Source organism: Strix uralensis, chromosome 34 (assembly GCF_047716275.1).
Source record: "Strix uralensis isolate ZFMK-TIS-50842 chromosome 34, bStrUra1, whole genome shotgun sequence".
In the NCBI taxonomy this organism is placed as follows: domain Eukaryota; kingdom Metazoa; phylum Chordata; class Aves; order Strigiformes; family Strigidae; genus Strix; species Strix uralensis.
Window position 1 is genome coordinate 3,319,505 of NC_134005.1, and position 14,491 is coordinate 3,333,995.

Here is a 14,491-nt window from a genome sequence, read left to right on the forward strand (position 1 = left end):
CCTTTTTCTGCCCAATTCAGCCCGTGAGGCTGCGTGCGGGGTGACTTCCCGGTGTTGGGCCCGGCAGCTGCGATCCGCGCCGCGCGGAAACACCCTTCGGAGAGTCCAAGGGAAAGTGTGTGTAACGCTGCTGGCACAGAGCACAGGCAATAAGGTCTCTTTGCTTCTTTATTTTGGGCGGTGGGGGTGGGATGGGGGGAGGGCTCTGGGGGAGGGGTTTGAGGCGTTGCGGGGTGCGTTGGGTTTTTTGCGGGGTTTTCAAGGGGGGTTGGGTGTTTTTTTCCAGCCAATACTTGTCCGGCGTGGCACAGCACCGATCTTCCCGCAGGGCAGTCAGTGGCAGTTCACCGCCATGAAGCTCTTCCTTAAGCAACTCAGACTTTGCACCTGGCGACAGGATTTGTACCGCCCGGCGCTGCGTTCAGAGCGGGGCTGCCAGGGCCGTGGTGGAGCGAGGGCGTTTGGGTGAGCGGCTGCGAAGGAATTTTGCAGCAGGGAGCGGGGCCAGGGAAGGGATCTGACCCCTGGGCTCGGCACTGGGGAGGCCGCCCTTCGATGAGTGGGTTCGGTTTTGGGCCCCTCATTCCAAAAAGGCCATTGAATGACTCGAGCGTGTCCAGAGAAGGGCAACGGAGCTGGTGCAGGGTCTGGAGCACAGGTCTGATGGGGAGCGGCTGAGGGAACTGGGGAGGTTTAGTGTGGAGAAGAGGAGGCTGAGGGGAGACCTCATGGCCCTCTGCAACTCCCTGACAGGAGGGTGCAGAGAGGGGGGATGAGTCTCTTGAGCCAAGGAACCAGCGCCAGGACAAGAGGGAATGGCCTCAAGCTGCGCCAGGGCAGGGTCAGACTGGCTCTTAGGAAGGATTTCTTTGCAGAAGGGGCTGTTGGGCGTTGGAATGGGCTGCCCAGGGCAGGGGGGGAGTCCCCATCCCTGGAGGGGTTGAAGAGTCGGGTTGACCCAGCGCTGAGGGATCTGGTGGAGTTGGGAACGGTCAGGGTGAGGTTCATGGCTGGACTGGAGGATCTTCAAGGGCTTTTCCAACGCAGATAGTTCTGTGATTCTGTGAATTCCCTGAGGGGTTCAGGTGGGAAGGGGTCTCTGGAGGTCATCGAGTCCACCCCCCCTGCGCCAGCAGAGCCAGTTGTGCAGGACCATGTCCGGTTGGATTTTGAGTAACTCCAAGGCTGGAGACTCCACAGCCTCTCTGTGCAGCCAGTGCCAGTGTTTGACCCACCCTCGCAGTAACAAAAAGTGTGTTTTCGTGTGTGCAGGTGGGGTTTTATGTGTTTCATTTGTGCCCGTTGCCTCTTGCCCTGTTGGTGGGTGCTGCTGAGGAGTGCGTGGCTCCGTCTGCCTCCTTCCATCCCATCGGGTGTTGGTGCACATTGCCAAGATCCCCCTGAGCCTTCCACAGGCTGCACAGCCCCGGCTCGCTCAGCCTCGTGCTCCATCCCCTTCGTGGCCCATCCCCGGACTCTCTCCAGTCTGTCCCCGCCTCTCTTGTCCTGGGGATCCCAGCGCTGGACACAGCACTCGGGGGCGGCCTCAGCAGCGCCGAGCGATTCCCCAGGAAGGCCGGGGAAGGTGCATTCTGCCAGCACTGACAGAAGGGCCTATCCAAGGTAAAAAGCAATAAAATTCCTCCTTCTCGAGAAATGCAGTTAAGTATATATACTGATGGAAAGGAGTAACAGGGTAAATATACCAGACGTGAAATAACTGTGATGCTGTAAGTCATTCTCAAGGAGAAGGTGCCCGCTTTCCCTTGAATCGTCCTGACTGAACATTTACTCGCTTAAGAAGTGTAGCAGTGAGAGAGGCCCCGCTCTCTGAAGCTGATCATCTGTTCCTACTGGATAGTATCTAACTCCTGAAAAGCGACACAGCGCAGCCTTGGTGCTGCAGAGCTGGGAGGGCTGTTCGGGGGCTGCGGGCTGTGGCACACTGCAGGCACTGGGCAGTTTGCCTGAAATACAATTGAAATGATGTGACGAGCAAAGGGAATAAAAGCAACCCCACCTCTCTGCTTATAAAGAGATTTTTCATAGGATGCAGCAATGACGGCCAGAAATAACACTTTGATCATCTAATTTTACAGTGAAAAACCGTGGTGCTGTCAGGTTCTCATTTCTTGCCCTTTCCAGCATTGTTGAAACTGAAAATAAGGCCATTTCCTCCAGGTTCTTTGCTGTGGGATCAGTCAGAATGAAAACACATTTAAAACTGAGTGATCATACTTGTTTTTTCCCACGCTGATGAAAACACGTGTCTGTGTTTCTCGAGAGCTGTACTTCCCATTCATCCCTAAAGAAGTCATCTTGCTTAAAGCCCAAGAAAACAAGGGTTTTCTTCATGTGTGTTACAGGTTCCTTTGAGGCCCAGAGATAAACGCACCGAATGACAATTCCTGTCTTTGCTGCATTCAGGTGAGTGAGATGGGTTTGTCCCTCAAGAGAAGCCCTGTGAAAACCAGAACTAGTTTTTGTTCATACTGACTCCTGAGTGTGTGTAAAATATGGATAATGTGGGCACCGTTTGAGAAGAATAACCCCCGTCTGTGGTGTACTTTGTGAGACTGTATGTTCTGGAAAGGTCCAGAAGGGAAGATGTAGTCGCTTTCAATTGTTTAACAGAAGCACGTTTCTAGAGGCCACAAAACCCCAGTGTTCGCATATTTCCCTTAGCAAGTGGTGACCTAGAGACAGTGTGCTGCAACGTGGGATTCCTGAGGGAGCGGCATCGATTTCCCTGAGATTCCCTAATTTGCTATCCACCCAAACTCCGGTGATAACACAGTGGAGGCAAATCCGTATCATTCTGAACAACGCGGAAACACCTCAAGTCCCATTCCGTGTTACGTGCTAGATGCCATCGCAGGCAATAAAAACTAATAATTTTGTTCCCGTTTTGGTCGTATAAATTTTACAGAGAAGTTTTTTACCTCTTCTCCCACCAAAAGCCAAAGATTTAAGAGCAAGCGAGTGGGGCAAGACAACAGCCAATGAGTTTGGAATTCAGAAATGTTTAGAAATCAGCGAGTTTGTTAGTCAGAAGGAGTGAATGCCGCAACTGAGAGACGGGAGACAGGCTTGATGGAAGCAAAGTTCTCACTTTATTACATGTAACACTCATTTTTATAGAAAATCAGAAGATGCGTGTGTTAAATTGACTGGTTGCTATGCTTCAGAATTCTTATCAGCACGCGCTAATCGGTAGCTACTGAAACTTTAGCAATTGGACTAATAGCAACTAAGCCACTCCTGTAAAAAACTCTAAATTCCTAGCTGTCTGCACCGTCTTCGGCCCTTTATCAAGCATGACTCACAGGTTAGCAATTCTTCACCATATCAGCACTTTTCTCAGTGCTTTTCTCTTCCCTTTATCAGGCCTCCCAAGGTTTGTAGCCTACAAGTTCCAGTACGTCCCCCTCTAACAACGGAGCAGTACAGGCCGTTCTGTCTGAGTCCTTCAGGTCGTACCCAAAAAGTGAAGGGAGGGGATGGACGGGGAGTACAGAAGTAGTGCTTAACTGTGCACCCAATAAAAAGATTTTATTTTCCCTTTTTTGAAGGAAAAGGGGTTTTTCCCACACCTTTCTAATTGCCTTGAGAAATGCACTACAGTGCTCTTCCCTGAGAGCACAGAGCACTGCAGCAGCACCAGCCGTGCTGGATACATTGCTCTGAGCCTTCTATTTGGCAACACGATCACGAGCTGCGATCACCCTTTGAACCTGAGCAGTTCCCTCCTAAATCTGCAAAGAAAATTGCAATGATGTGAGCTGGGCATTTAAAAACTATGCTGACAGATCTTTCCACACTCGTCAGCCTTCTAGCACTAATGCAGTGGGGGTTGGGATGTGCAGAAAGACAGAGAAAACTGAACAAATTCCAGCGTGACGGGAGTGACTGCAGTGGGCTGAACGCAGGGAACCACATGCAGGGTGCTGAGGGACAGCCTGGTTCTCTCGGATGCTCTCGTCAAAAGGCAGCACGGTTCTCATGAACTGAACAGGCATTCTGGGTGAAGGAGGATGGGGAAATGCCTGATCCGGGGAAGGAAACACATAATTGGGTTTTACAAAGTAGGTTTCGAAACCGCGGGTGGAGGGGAGGAGGTGACCTGTGCTAAAAGTGTTGCCTTTTCTTTGAGTAGCCTTTCCAGGCCGTCGCAAATGTTCCCTTTCATCCATTTATTCCCACTGCTCCTTGTTAACTAGTACTTTCTTCAGTACAGTATTTCTTTTTTAGTTTATTTTGGTTTTTAACCACGTATTCTTGCATCTTTCTCTAGAAACATTCTGCACCTTCCCTCTGTTCTCTCTGGCTTGCTGGCAGCCCCGTGGGAGATACACACCAGAGCACGTGTGTAGGTCGAATGCCACCTGCTCCCCAGGTACAGTGCAACGGGATTCGGGGGCAGCACACTTTTGGGGTTTCAGTGTTTCACCTCCTCCCAGTTCTGCCAAAACTTGCTTTGGCAGATTGCTCCGCTGCAGGCAAATTCCCTTTCTCTGTAGTCACAACATAGGGATAATCTTCCCAAGAACCTTCCAAAACTTCTACAAAATGCAGACGCTGTAACCTCTGGTCCCAGTAGTGTTTTGGTTCAGAGGAAATGGTTCATTCTCAGAGTGAATTCTCTGCCTGCTGCTGCTTCCCCCATATTTAAATTATTTGCTGATGAAGACAGCCATGAAACTCGAGTGTAAAGACATCAGACCCCACAACCTCCTTGAGTAACCACGAGAAAGGGTTTGGTCTATCAGCCAGTGGGGGCAGTTTCAAGCCTCACTGACAGTTACAGAAGGGAAGTTTTCCAAATGTGAGAAACTAACTCGGAGTTTCTGTCATAGCAGCCTGGATTTGGAGCTGGACAGAAACCCAGCGCAGAGCGTGGGCAGGTGAGAATGTTACCAGTGAACACAGCAGCAGAACTGTGTCATGCTGAGAAATATCGAATCATGGAAGAAAAGAAGAGGCAGAAAACAAAGTTTCTGTACGTGAAACAAATGGCCCAAAGCATAAACCATCTGGATTTGGGCAGCAGTAGAGGGAAGCGTAATCAGGAGACAGGGATGAAAGGATTGTAAAGGCAAAAGCCTTTCCTGCATTCATTTATTACTAGATCTGATTAATTTGAGCAACTTTTTTTAAAAAAAAGCCTACCTAGCCATGCATTTGTGATGGCTCAGTGTAATGGAAAATCTAAATAACTGGGATCCTGTAATGGGTAGGACCAAGGAATTTAGGCAACACTTCCTTCCCATGGTGGCCTGGACTCTTTGCTGGGTGACTCCTTTTCCCAGGACTGTGCTTGGGGATGGGGCATGGTGGACTTGGGGAAAAACATGGTAGAGTTGGGGAAAAAAACCAGTCTTTACGGCAATGCCAAAATCTGCCGGTGAGCACGGCGAGCGGCAAGGGCTGGTGGTGCTCTGGGTCACGGCGGTGTCTTCTCGTTCCCAGGCTTGAAATGGAGTTTGTGCACAAACCACCTCTCAGGGCTCTTCTCAGGACCTCGAGACAAGTCCTCGAGACAAGGATGAGGAGACGAGAAGAGAGTTTCTGCCACCTCTTGGACAAGGTAAAGCAGCTCCCGGCTCCTTTCCACAGTGCGGGCAACCAAATTCTGTCATTTGACTTGGAAATCACCAGCGCTGAGTGTCAAAGACTTGTGCCAAAGCTTCCCCCCAGCTCGGCACAGCCGTTTGTCCTAACGACTCATTGGCTTCACCAACACGGAGCCCCGGGGTGGGATGCGCCCAAGGGTGCGGTGGGAGGATGGTGATCCAAGACTGCCTCCTCCCCGCCAAGAAACGACCCCCCAAAGAGTCCCTGTCACCTCCCCACTCCCCCTTCCCACACCGGGAGCTGACGATGCCGTCGCAAAACCACGGCAATGGGGAACTGGGGGCAGAGAGGCTGCGATGGCGGCTGCGAGTGGAGCAGAACGGCCCTCTTGGACCTTGGGGAAGGGGCCGGAGCACCCCTGCGTGTCACCGGGGCCGGCAGCGGCCCAGCGATGCTCTTCTGACGAGGTTTCTCCTCCCAGTTCCAGAGGGATGTCCTGCGTTCGCTGCTCCAAGCTCGCCTAACCAGGAACCACCACAGTTCCGGGAGATCACAGGGCAGAAGAGGAAGAAGATAAAGTCTTCGGTCAGGTGAGGCTGAAGGCTCAGGGCTGGGGGTCTGCACAGGGTCGTGTTGCCCAGAGAGGTGGTGGATGCCCCATTCCTGGGAACATTCGTGGTCAGGTTGGACGGGGCTCGGAGCAACCTGCTCTGGTTGAAGATGTCCTTGGCCGTGGCAGGGGTGGGGTTGGACTAAAGGGACCTTTAAAGGTCCCTTTTAACCCAAACTATTCTGTGGTTCTGTGACTTTTCTGACCCAGCCAGAGCCCATTCCCCAGCCCCAAGCACTCGCCGTCCATCACCACCCATCGGAGGGGTGGGATGGGGCTAGTGGGACCCCCAGTTTCACAGGGCTGGATCTTCTCCAGCCCTTCAGGAGAGCCCCAGCGTGGCCTGGGGACACGGGGACAGCCGTGTGTCAGCCGTGGGGCCCGGCTCAGGGGGTTTCGTTCCTCACAAAGAGGCACAAAGAGGGTCATGGGGGGCAGGATGCGGCCCCAAACCCAGCATGTGCTCAGGTAGAGACCTCTCTGCCGTTGTGTCCTTCCAGGCAGCAGCCGGTGATCCTGGGGGATTCCTCTGGAGAAAAGCAGCCTGGGACCGGCCAAGCCAAGGGCAAAGCTGCGCTCAAAGACCGAGCGTCAAGGCAGAGCCGAGCCCAAGCGCAGGCATTGACGGCTCAGAGCTGCAGAGGAGGAGGAAAAGGAAATGGAAAAGGAGGAGGATGGGGACGAGGAGGATGAGGAGAAGGAGAATGGGGGGAAAAAGGAGGAGGATGGGGAGGACAAGTAAGACGAGGACAAGGAATGGTGGAAAAAATGCTGGCAGCTGCAAAGACCCGGAAAGCCAAGCCCTCCCCTCCTCAGGAGGCCTCGTACTTCGGAACACCCGTCATAGCTGTTTTGTCGACGACGAGCTCTGAGGCCAGCCTGCTCGAGGAGGCCTCCTGCGACGGGCCCGAGTGGCCGCTACGGAGGATAAGATGGAGAGTGTTGTGAAGTTTCCTCCTCAGAACTTCTGGCCGGTGTTGCAGTAACGTGGGAAAACGATTCCGGACGTGGAACTCCGAGGCCAACCTGCTCGAGGAGCCCCTCGATGAACACCCGGGCTTTGGGGCAACCGATGGAGGGATGAGGGGACCCGGCTCCCCGCGATGCCTCGTGCTGAGGAGCAGATCTCCCCGGGCCGGAGAGGCCCTGGCTGGAGCCATCAGGAAAAAGAGGAATAAAAATAAAGGGGGAAAGTTGCAAAAGAGCGTCGACTTTTTTAATCGGTTGCAACCGCAGCAGGGGGAGAAGGGTTTGGCAGTTGGCCAGTGGCGCTGAGATCAGCCCAGCGTGGTCCCATGGGAGGGACCTTCCCCAGGGACCTTTGCCATGGCTGTGGGTTGGACTCGATGATCCCGAGGGTCTTTTCCACCTGAATGATTCTGTGATTCTGTGTGAAATGAGGAGAAGAAATTTTAAGGAGCCAAGCGATCGACATTGTGCCCAGCAATTGCTAAGCCAATCTAATGAATGCTCCTAACAAACGGTTCTGACCCACTGACCCGATCTGCCGTTATCTCAACCCTTCGAGCCCCACGCTGGGCACCAAAAAGGACTCTCGTGGTTTGAACTCGGTCGGAGCCAAACACCACGCAGCCGGTCGCTCTCCCTCCCCCCGTCGGGGGAATGGGGCAAGAGAGTGGAGGGACACACGGAAAACTCGTAGGTTGAGGTAGTAAAGCAAAAAAATAACAACAATGGAAAGTACAAATGGGTGATGCACAAGGCGACTGCTCACCACCCACCGACCAACAGCCCGCTCCCGGCCAGCGATCCCGACAGAAGGAAGATGCCGCCATCACAAAACACAGCACTGCGGCTGTGCTCCCTCCCAGCTCGAGAAAATGAACTATCCCAGCTGAAACCAGGACACTGCTGTAGCAGATTAAAGCTACTCTGGGAGTGTGGGAGAGAACGGGAGACAGGCGAGCAAACGCTCCAGGTGAGCGCAAAGTAGAGACGGGGCAGTCTGGAGTGTTTCTGTCGGGATCGAAGCAGAAGGTCCGGGGGCCGTGCCGGGGTGTGTGAACCCTCTGGGACGAGCCGGGGGGTACGGGAAGGTCCTGAGGGGACATGATGGGGGGCTGGGGACACCCCAAGAGGAGCCGTGGCCCAGTGGCGAGCTGGGTCCCTACCCCCTGCAGCGGAACCCCTGCCCCACCCAGCCTGGGTGACAGGTCACAGTGTGACCCCCCTTTGTGACACCCCTTTGTGACATCACTCCGTGTCACCCCACGGCACCGTATTTAAGCAGCGCAGCCCCGCAGCGTCTGACAAGACGGGGAAGGGACAGGGCAGGAGCGCAGCGAGGAGACTCCTGAGCACAGCCCACGTCTTTTCCCGTCACTCCCTAAAGCTGAACCCCCCCCACTGTCCCTCACCCAGTTTTGAGGATGGCAGAGAGACCCCCCAGCAGTCCCAGGGTGGTTTGGGAGGAGGAGGTGGGGGCTCCCCAGGAGAGCAGCTCTCCGCTGGAGCCCTGCGAGGTGACCACGGTCCTGCCGCTGCGGATCGGTGAGTGAGGGGGCCGACGCCAGGACCCCGTTTCCCCCGTTTCAAGCTCTTTTCACCCTTTGGGAGGCTGGTTGGCCAAGATGGCCGTTGTCTTACCGACTCTTCCGTGTTTCTGTGTAGACGAGACGCTGCCAGAGGAGATGCCAGAGAAACCGGGATGGGATTATGAGAGCAGCGACATGACTACGGTAACGAGCTCCCCCCTCCCCGGGACCCTTGTCCGTGGCATCGGCTTGTGCGAGCAAGGGGACCCAGAGGTGGCCGAGCTGCTCAGCCAAGCTCAGCGTGACACATCTTCCCCCCCCGTCCCTCCACCTGTAGGTGTTTGGCGAATACCTCCAGCCTTCTCAGAAGACAGATGTTCTCCTCGTGGCCATCGAGGCCTTGACGGCAGACGATGTCCACGACAGGCAGATGGGCAGCGACGTCGTGGACACGGCCATGACAGACCCGGCGTCCTGGCTGACGGATGTAAGTGCCCCGTGGCTGGACTGTCCTTCCGTGTCAAACCGTGTCAAGTCTTGTTCTTCCTGCCCTAACCCGGCTCTCTCGGGCACCCGAAGCCATGTCAAGGCAGCAGGGAGGGATGGGAAGGGCAGCACCATCCTCACCCGTGTCCCCTCCAGGTGCCAGAAGTCCTGAGATGCATCCACACAAACGTGGAGCAGATCCGCACGGAGCCGGCCCGGCACAGCCTGGACTCGCTGCTGCTGCTGCTGACCAAGTGGAGCCCCAGGGAGGTGGTCAGGAGCCTGTTGGTCATCTCTCCAACGTGTGACAGGTACCGGCCCCGACAGCCTTGAAGGCTCGTTCCCCACGGGGAGAGTGGCCCAGAGACTCTCTGGCTGCCAGACCCACGGAAAACTGTGGGATATCCCCGAGGAGCAGGGCTCTCCATCCCACCACGCTTCCCACTCCAGCCAGAGCCGGCCAAAGCGGAGCCCCTGCCCCATGGGGAACAGAACCTCACCCCCTCTGCCTCCCCGGGCACCCCGAAATGAGGGGGGTGGGCAGGGCCGGGGTCTGGAGGAGCCGAGGCAGCTCTGCTGACCGAGTTGGCTCTGGCTCCGCAGCGCTGCCGTGGCCATGTGGGAGGTGATGATCTCCGTGCCCTGGGCTTTGTGGAGAGTCGTGTCGGAGCTGCTCCGCGTGCTGCGGGACTGGCGGCTGCGCAGGGTGTTCAGCTGTGCCGCGGACGACGCCTGCATCTACCCCTTGGTTGTGAGTGACCACGCTCAGCTCCAGCGCTCTGCCTTCCTCCTCCTCCTCCTCCTCCTCCCAGACCCCTGTGCCACACACTCGGGCCCACCTGATGCTGATTTGGCCCCACCAAGCCTGTCCCAGCGCAGGCAGCGCTCTGCCTTCCACCCTGCCTGCATCCCCCTGCCCGGCTCTGGCCCCGGGACAGAGATGTGGGGACTCGGAGGTGGCTTCAAGGGGAGAGGAGACCCTTGCCACGGGCCGTACCGGTGCAGGGGAGGGAGCCCCGCAGCTCTGCTGGTCTCTCACCACTGTCTCCATTTTAGCTGCTGGCCAACGCTGTCATTGACAACAAGCAGTTTGCTGCCCTCTACAAAACCCAGAGGTACCTGAGGCGTCCCAGCCCGGTGATGCTCTCTCTCGTGCTCGCGGGCCTCACGACACTCTCAAAAACACCCGAAACGGTGAGTGGGGGGTCGGCAAGGGGAGCCAAGTTGGTAGCCGGGGCCTGGGGGATGCGGTGGCTTGGCCCCGGCCGGGAGGGTGCGGGGTGACGGCTCCAAGCACCTTCCCTGCTCTGGAGGGGCTGGGGGGTGCCTGGGGCGGGTCTTTCACCACTTCACAAGAAGGTGACCGGTGTGTTCCGTACAGGCCAGGAAAATGCTGGTGCTGCTGCCCGACATCATGGAGAACCTGCTGGCAGCCAACAGCGATATCAGGATGAAGGCCCTGATGCTCTTCATCAACGTGATTCCTCACATGAAGAGGGAAGAGGCCAAGCTCATCGCTCTGAGGCTGGCGGAGAAGCTCCTGCTCCTCTTCGATGATGTAAGGCGGGAGGCGGAGCTGAGGCGATGGGTGAAGGACGTTCAGCCCGGCCCTGCGGGCAGCATTTGGGCAGGGATGTCCCCCTGGCTCCTCTTGCGTGGCCTTTTGGGGCTCTTCCCACTCTCCTTCCGTGGCCTTTCCAGGCTATTCCCCTCCCCGCTCCTCTTCCGAGGCCTTTCAGGGCTCCGGGGCCGTTGAGCCGCAGCTGCAGGTCTGGCCGACGGCTCCTGCGTTCAGGATCCGACCCTGGGGCAGCTCCTCTCCCCCCAGCCACGCTAACGCCCCTGCTCCCCGTGGGCGAGGAGCGGCTGATGCTGAGCTCCTTCTGTCCTCCTCCCTGCCAGGAGTCCAGCCGGGTGCGGGAGCTCTCCATCCGCCTCTTCGAAGACGTGATGAAGACCGCGGTGGGGAGAAACACCAAAAAAATGGTGAAGAAAGTGCAGGGTGCGCTGCTGCCGCTGTTCTTCCACACCAACGAGAAGATCGAGAGCGTGGCCAAGGTCAGAGATCAGTGACTGGTGTCACGGGGAAGGGCGTGCTGACACCACGGGGGTGGCCTGGCCGTGAGGGACAATGGGATTGTGTGTCACCGCAGGGTCCCGCTGCGCCGGTCCCACCTCCACCAGCCTCCTTCCCCCCTGCTGCTGAGCTGGAGGGGGAGGTGGGGGGCCCCCAGCCCAGAGGAAGGGTCCCTGCAGCCCCAGCACCAGCAGGGCCGGAGAACTGGGCACAGACATTTCCCTGCTCAGCAGCGGCCCGTGGCCACCGAGCACACGAGTCCCCACGGGCTCTGTGTGCTTTGAGCCCCCATCCCTGTCCCCCAGGGCTGTGCCCAAAGACCCCCCGGGTGTCAGGGCCAGCTCCCAGAGCGCGGGATGGCCCCAGGAATGAAGGGGGATCCAATCCCGGGATCACCCCATCTGCGCAGCTCAAAGCCAGGCCCAGAGGAGGAGGATGCCAGGTCTCCTTCCCTGGGCTCTGGTGCCATCTCCAAGCTTCTGCTTCTCCGCAGGCTTCCTGGGACACCCTCCGCGCCTGTGCAGAGTTCCTGGGCTGGAGGAGGCTCAGCTTCCTGGCCGAGACAGGGCAGACACCCCTGATCGGAGAGTACTTGGTGAGGACAACCCCCAAAGCCCCGGGCCGGGCTGGACGGGGGCTGCAGCCGTGCCGTGGACGGGGCTGTGCCGCTCTGCATCGCCGCCCTGCTCCAGCCCCGCTGCTCCAGCTCCATCCTCCTTCCCTGCCCTCCAGCACGCACCCCCCAAGGGCTCTTCTCCACGAGACCCCGGCCCATCTGGGCCCTGGCAGCGGGATGGAGGGGTCTCAGCACCCCCAGCCCCCTCTGCCTGCGATTCTCTCTGACCCTCAGCCCCACGGGGCTCCTGGCTGGGAGACGGGAGTCACTGGGAGGGAGCGGGGTGCTGGCAGGAGGGACTGGTCCGGACGGCTGCGGAGGGACCGTACCAGCCCCGTGCCCTTGTGCTCCCTCAGATAACGCACAAGAGGAACAGTGCAGACGAGTATCTGCTCCAGAGCCTGCTCTACGTGGAGAACCCTCAGGCCAGCATGCGAGAGGCGGCCGTCAGGTTCATCGGTGAGTTCCCGGGGACCCGTTTCTGGTCGCCCGGCCCCAGTCCCCACTGGTGGGGCTCGCTGGGAGTCTTGCTGGTTCCCAGCACCCTCGGGTGCTGTCCTTGCTGGGGGACAGCCCTGCCGATGGGGAGCAGAGCTCTGACAGGAGCTCTGTGCCCCAGGGCTTGCTGCGCGGCGCTGGAGGATCCTCAGGCTGGAGAAGCTGTGGGAGATCTGCCAGAGTGGTGAGTAGGGGCAGTGCTGTGCTGGCGGGGGCTGGTGGGGCAGGGGACAGAGCCTGGGCTCCTGGGGTCTCTGCAGGCAGGGGGGGTTCACCTCTGCTCTGTTTCCTTCTCTCGCAGCCCTCCAGTCCTTGGAGAACGACGCTGAGCACTCCATCAGGTGCCTGGCAGCTCAGACCGTCCTCATCCTGACAGCTCTAAAGCAGAAGCCAAGGTCAGGATGGAGCCTGCGGTCGCTGTGGTGCTGCGCCTGATGAGCCTCGGAGAGGTGCAGTTCTCGGGGAAAGGCCGTACTTCAATAAAATTTTTTTTAAATCAAGCTGGAGCAACAAGCCCAGTCCCACGGTGTCCTTCCCACGGGGAGCCCCCGAGCAGTGTCCCTGTGCCGCTGCCCCCAGGGCCGCACACCCGCACCCGGGGTGTCCTGCGAGACCACAAAGCCCGGAGAGGAGGAGGAGGAGGAGGGAAGCTTTAGCCCATCCTGCCCCTCCCGAGGGGTCTCAGGGCACAAAAAGGCACCCCCACGCCAAGCTGGCACGTCGCCATTTGTCCCAGCACCAAAATCCTCTCCTGTACTGGGGAGCTGGGCTGGTTTTGACTGGGCACTGGTCGGTTGGTGGTCAGCAGTTGGTTTCATTGCCATCACTTGTCCTCCTTAGGTTTCATTTCCGTCTCTTTGCTAATTTTTCCTTTTCATGACAATTTATTATTATTGATGTTATTTTAGTTCAGTTATTGAACTGTTCTTATCTCAACCCACCACTTCTCTCACTTTTCCCTTTCCAATTCTCCTCCCCCATCCTGCTGGGGGGGAAGGTGCTTAGTTGCCGACTGGGGTTAAACCACGACACCAAGTGGCAATTTTGCCTCTCAAAAAAACCCCAAAATCCCTTCAGGTACCAGCAGTAGCGTTCCCTTACTGGGTGCAAGACAGCACTAGAGAATTAATAGAATCGGAGAATCAGAATAATTCTGGTTGGAAAAAACCTTTAAGGTCACCGAGTCCGGCCGTGAACCCAACACTGGTGAACCCACCACTAAACCACGTCCCGAGCGCCACGTCTACGCGTCTGTTAAATACCCCCAGGGCTGGGGACGCCACCACCTCCCTGGGCAGCCTGTCCCGGTGCGTGACAACCTTCGCGGTGAAGAAATTCTTCCCGCTTTTCGCTCTGGTGTTCGGAGAACGCAATAGCGGGGGGGTGAAGGAAGTATCTGACCAGGGCCAGAGAGAGGGGGAGAGAGAGGGGGAAGAGACAGAGGAGAAGTGAGGGATGAAGAAAGGGAAGGCTGGAAGAGGGCAAGAGAGGACAGAGGGGACAGAGCGGGGAGAGGAGCCCGTGTGCCGGGCTGGGGGGGCGTGAGGAGCACCCAGCTCGCTCCCCACGGACAAGAGCTGCTCTCTCTCCCGGGGTGGGGGTGGCCTTTGGTGGCCCCTGCCCCAGCACGGGTCCGCAGCGCGATCTGCAAACAGCAGCTGTAATTCCCCCCAGAATCCGCTCGCCCTAACACGTATCGGCATGCCCGTGATGGGGAATTCAAGGGAAAACACCCCAAGGAAAATGAGAAGAAACATTTGTCAAAGGGTGGCTGGAGGTGGAAGAACGGGCGGCGGTTAAGGAAAGGGGATGTGAAGAACAGCGCCTGGTGACAACCAGGAGGGGCGGGACCTGTGAAAGACTCATTTCGTTAATTATTTATTCCCTGCATGCTGGTTTATCGCTGCCTAAACAATGTTAAAACAATGTTAAAACAGCAGAAGCACGGCCACTGACAGACCCGCCTCCGTCCCTCTCCTGATCAGGGGGATCTGATTTCCCCACGGGCCGGGCAGTCAGGAGTCTCTGGGTGCGCTGCAGGGCTGGAACAATCCGGCACAGGTCGGAGCAGCAGAAGTGGGGGTGCGTGTGCTGCACGCACACGTGGGACAGCGCCAGAAAGAACTTCTCCCCAA

The 14,491-nt window shown here is 57.4% G+C and overlaps 2 protein-coding genes across 10 annotated transcripts in view; one reads left to right on the forward strand and one right to left on the reverse strand.

The window, feature by feature from the left end:
* LOC141936832 (uncharacterized) overlaps window positions 1–14,491 on the reverse strand; it is a 172,982-nt gene that overhangs the window by 19,815 nt on the left and 138,676 nt on the right. The window lies entirely within an intron of this gene.
* LOC141936797 (maestro heat-like repeat-containing protein family member 7) lies at window positions 29–12,869 on the forward strand. 9 transcript variants are annotated; one of them, XM_074854090.1, is made up of 21 exons: window positions 29–154; window positions 287–465; window positions 1,273–1,623; window positions 2,367–2,427; window positions 4,295–4,396; window positions 4,857–4,904; window positions 5,470–5,587; window positions 6,056–6,164; window positions 6,685–8,123; window positions 8,567–8,695; window positions 8,816–8,883; window positions 9,017–9,166; window positions 9,322–9,476; window positions 9,769–9,916; window positions 10,222–10,359; window positions 10,547–10,723; window positions 11,068–11,223; window positions 11,736–11,837; window positions 12,215–12,317; window positions 12,478–12,540; window positions 12,658–12,869. In XM_074854090.1, exons 10-21 carry the CDS (start codon window positions 8,575–8,577, stop codon window positions 12,789–12,791), a joined length of 1,515 nt encoding a protein of 504 aa, XP_074710191.1. In that variant the 5' UTR covers window positions 29–154; window positions 287–465; window positions 1,273–1,623; window positions 2,367–2,427; window positions 4,295–4,396; window positions 4,857–4,904; window positions 5,470–5,587; window positions 6,056–6,164; window positions 6,685–8,123; window positions 8,567–8,574; the 3' UTR covers window positions 12,792–12,869. The 9 variants fall into 9 exon arrangements, with proteins under 9 accessions (XP_074710191.1, XP_074710189.1, XP_074710198.1 ...); XM_074854088.1 differs by having other exon boundaries at window positions 6,685–8,695; XM_074854097.1 differs by lacking the exon at window positions 8,567–8,695.

Coding starts and splice junctions, on each gene's coding strand:
- LOC141936797 (XM_074854088.1), top strand. CDS start 8,575: ATGGCAGAGAGACCCCCCAGCAGTCCCAGGGTGGTTTGGGAGGAGGAG. Junction 11,838..12,214: donor CCCTGATCGGAGAGTACTTG/GTGAGGACAACC, acceptor GTGCTCCCTCAG/ATAACGCACAAGAGGAACAG. Junction 12,541..12,657: donor GTGGGAGATCTGCCAGAGTG/GTGAGTAGGGGC, acceptor CTTCTCTCGCAG/CCCTCCAGTCCTTGGAGAAC.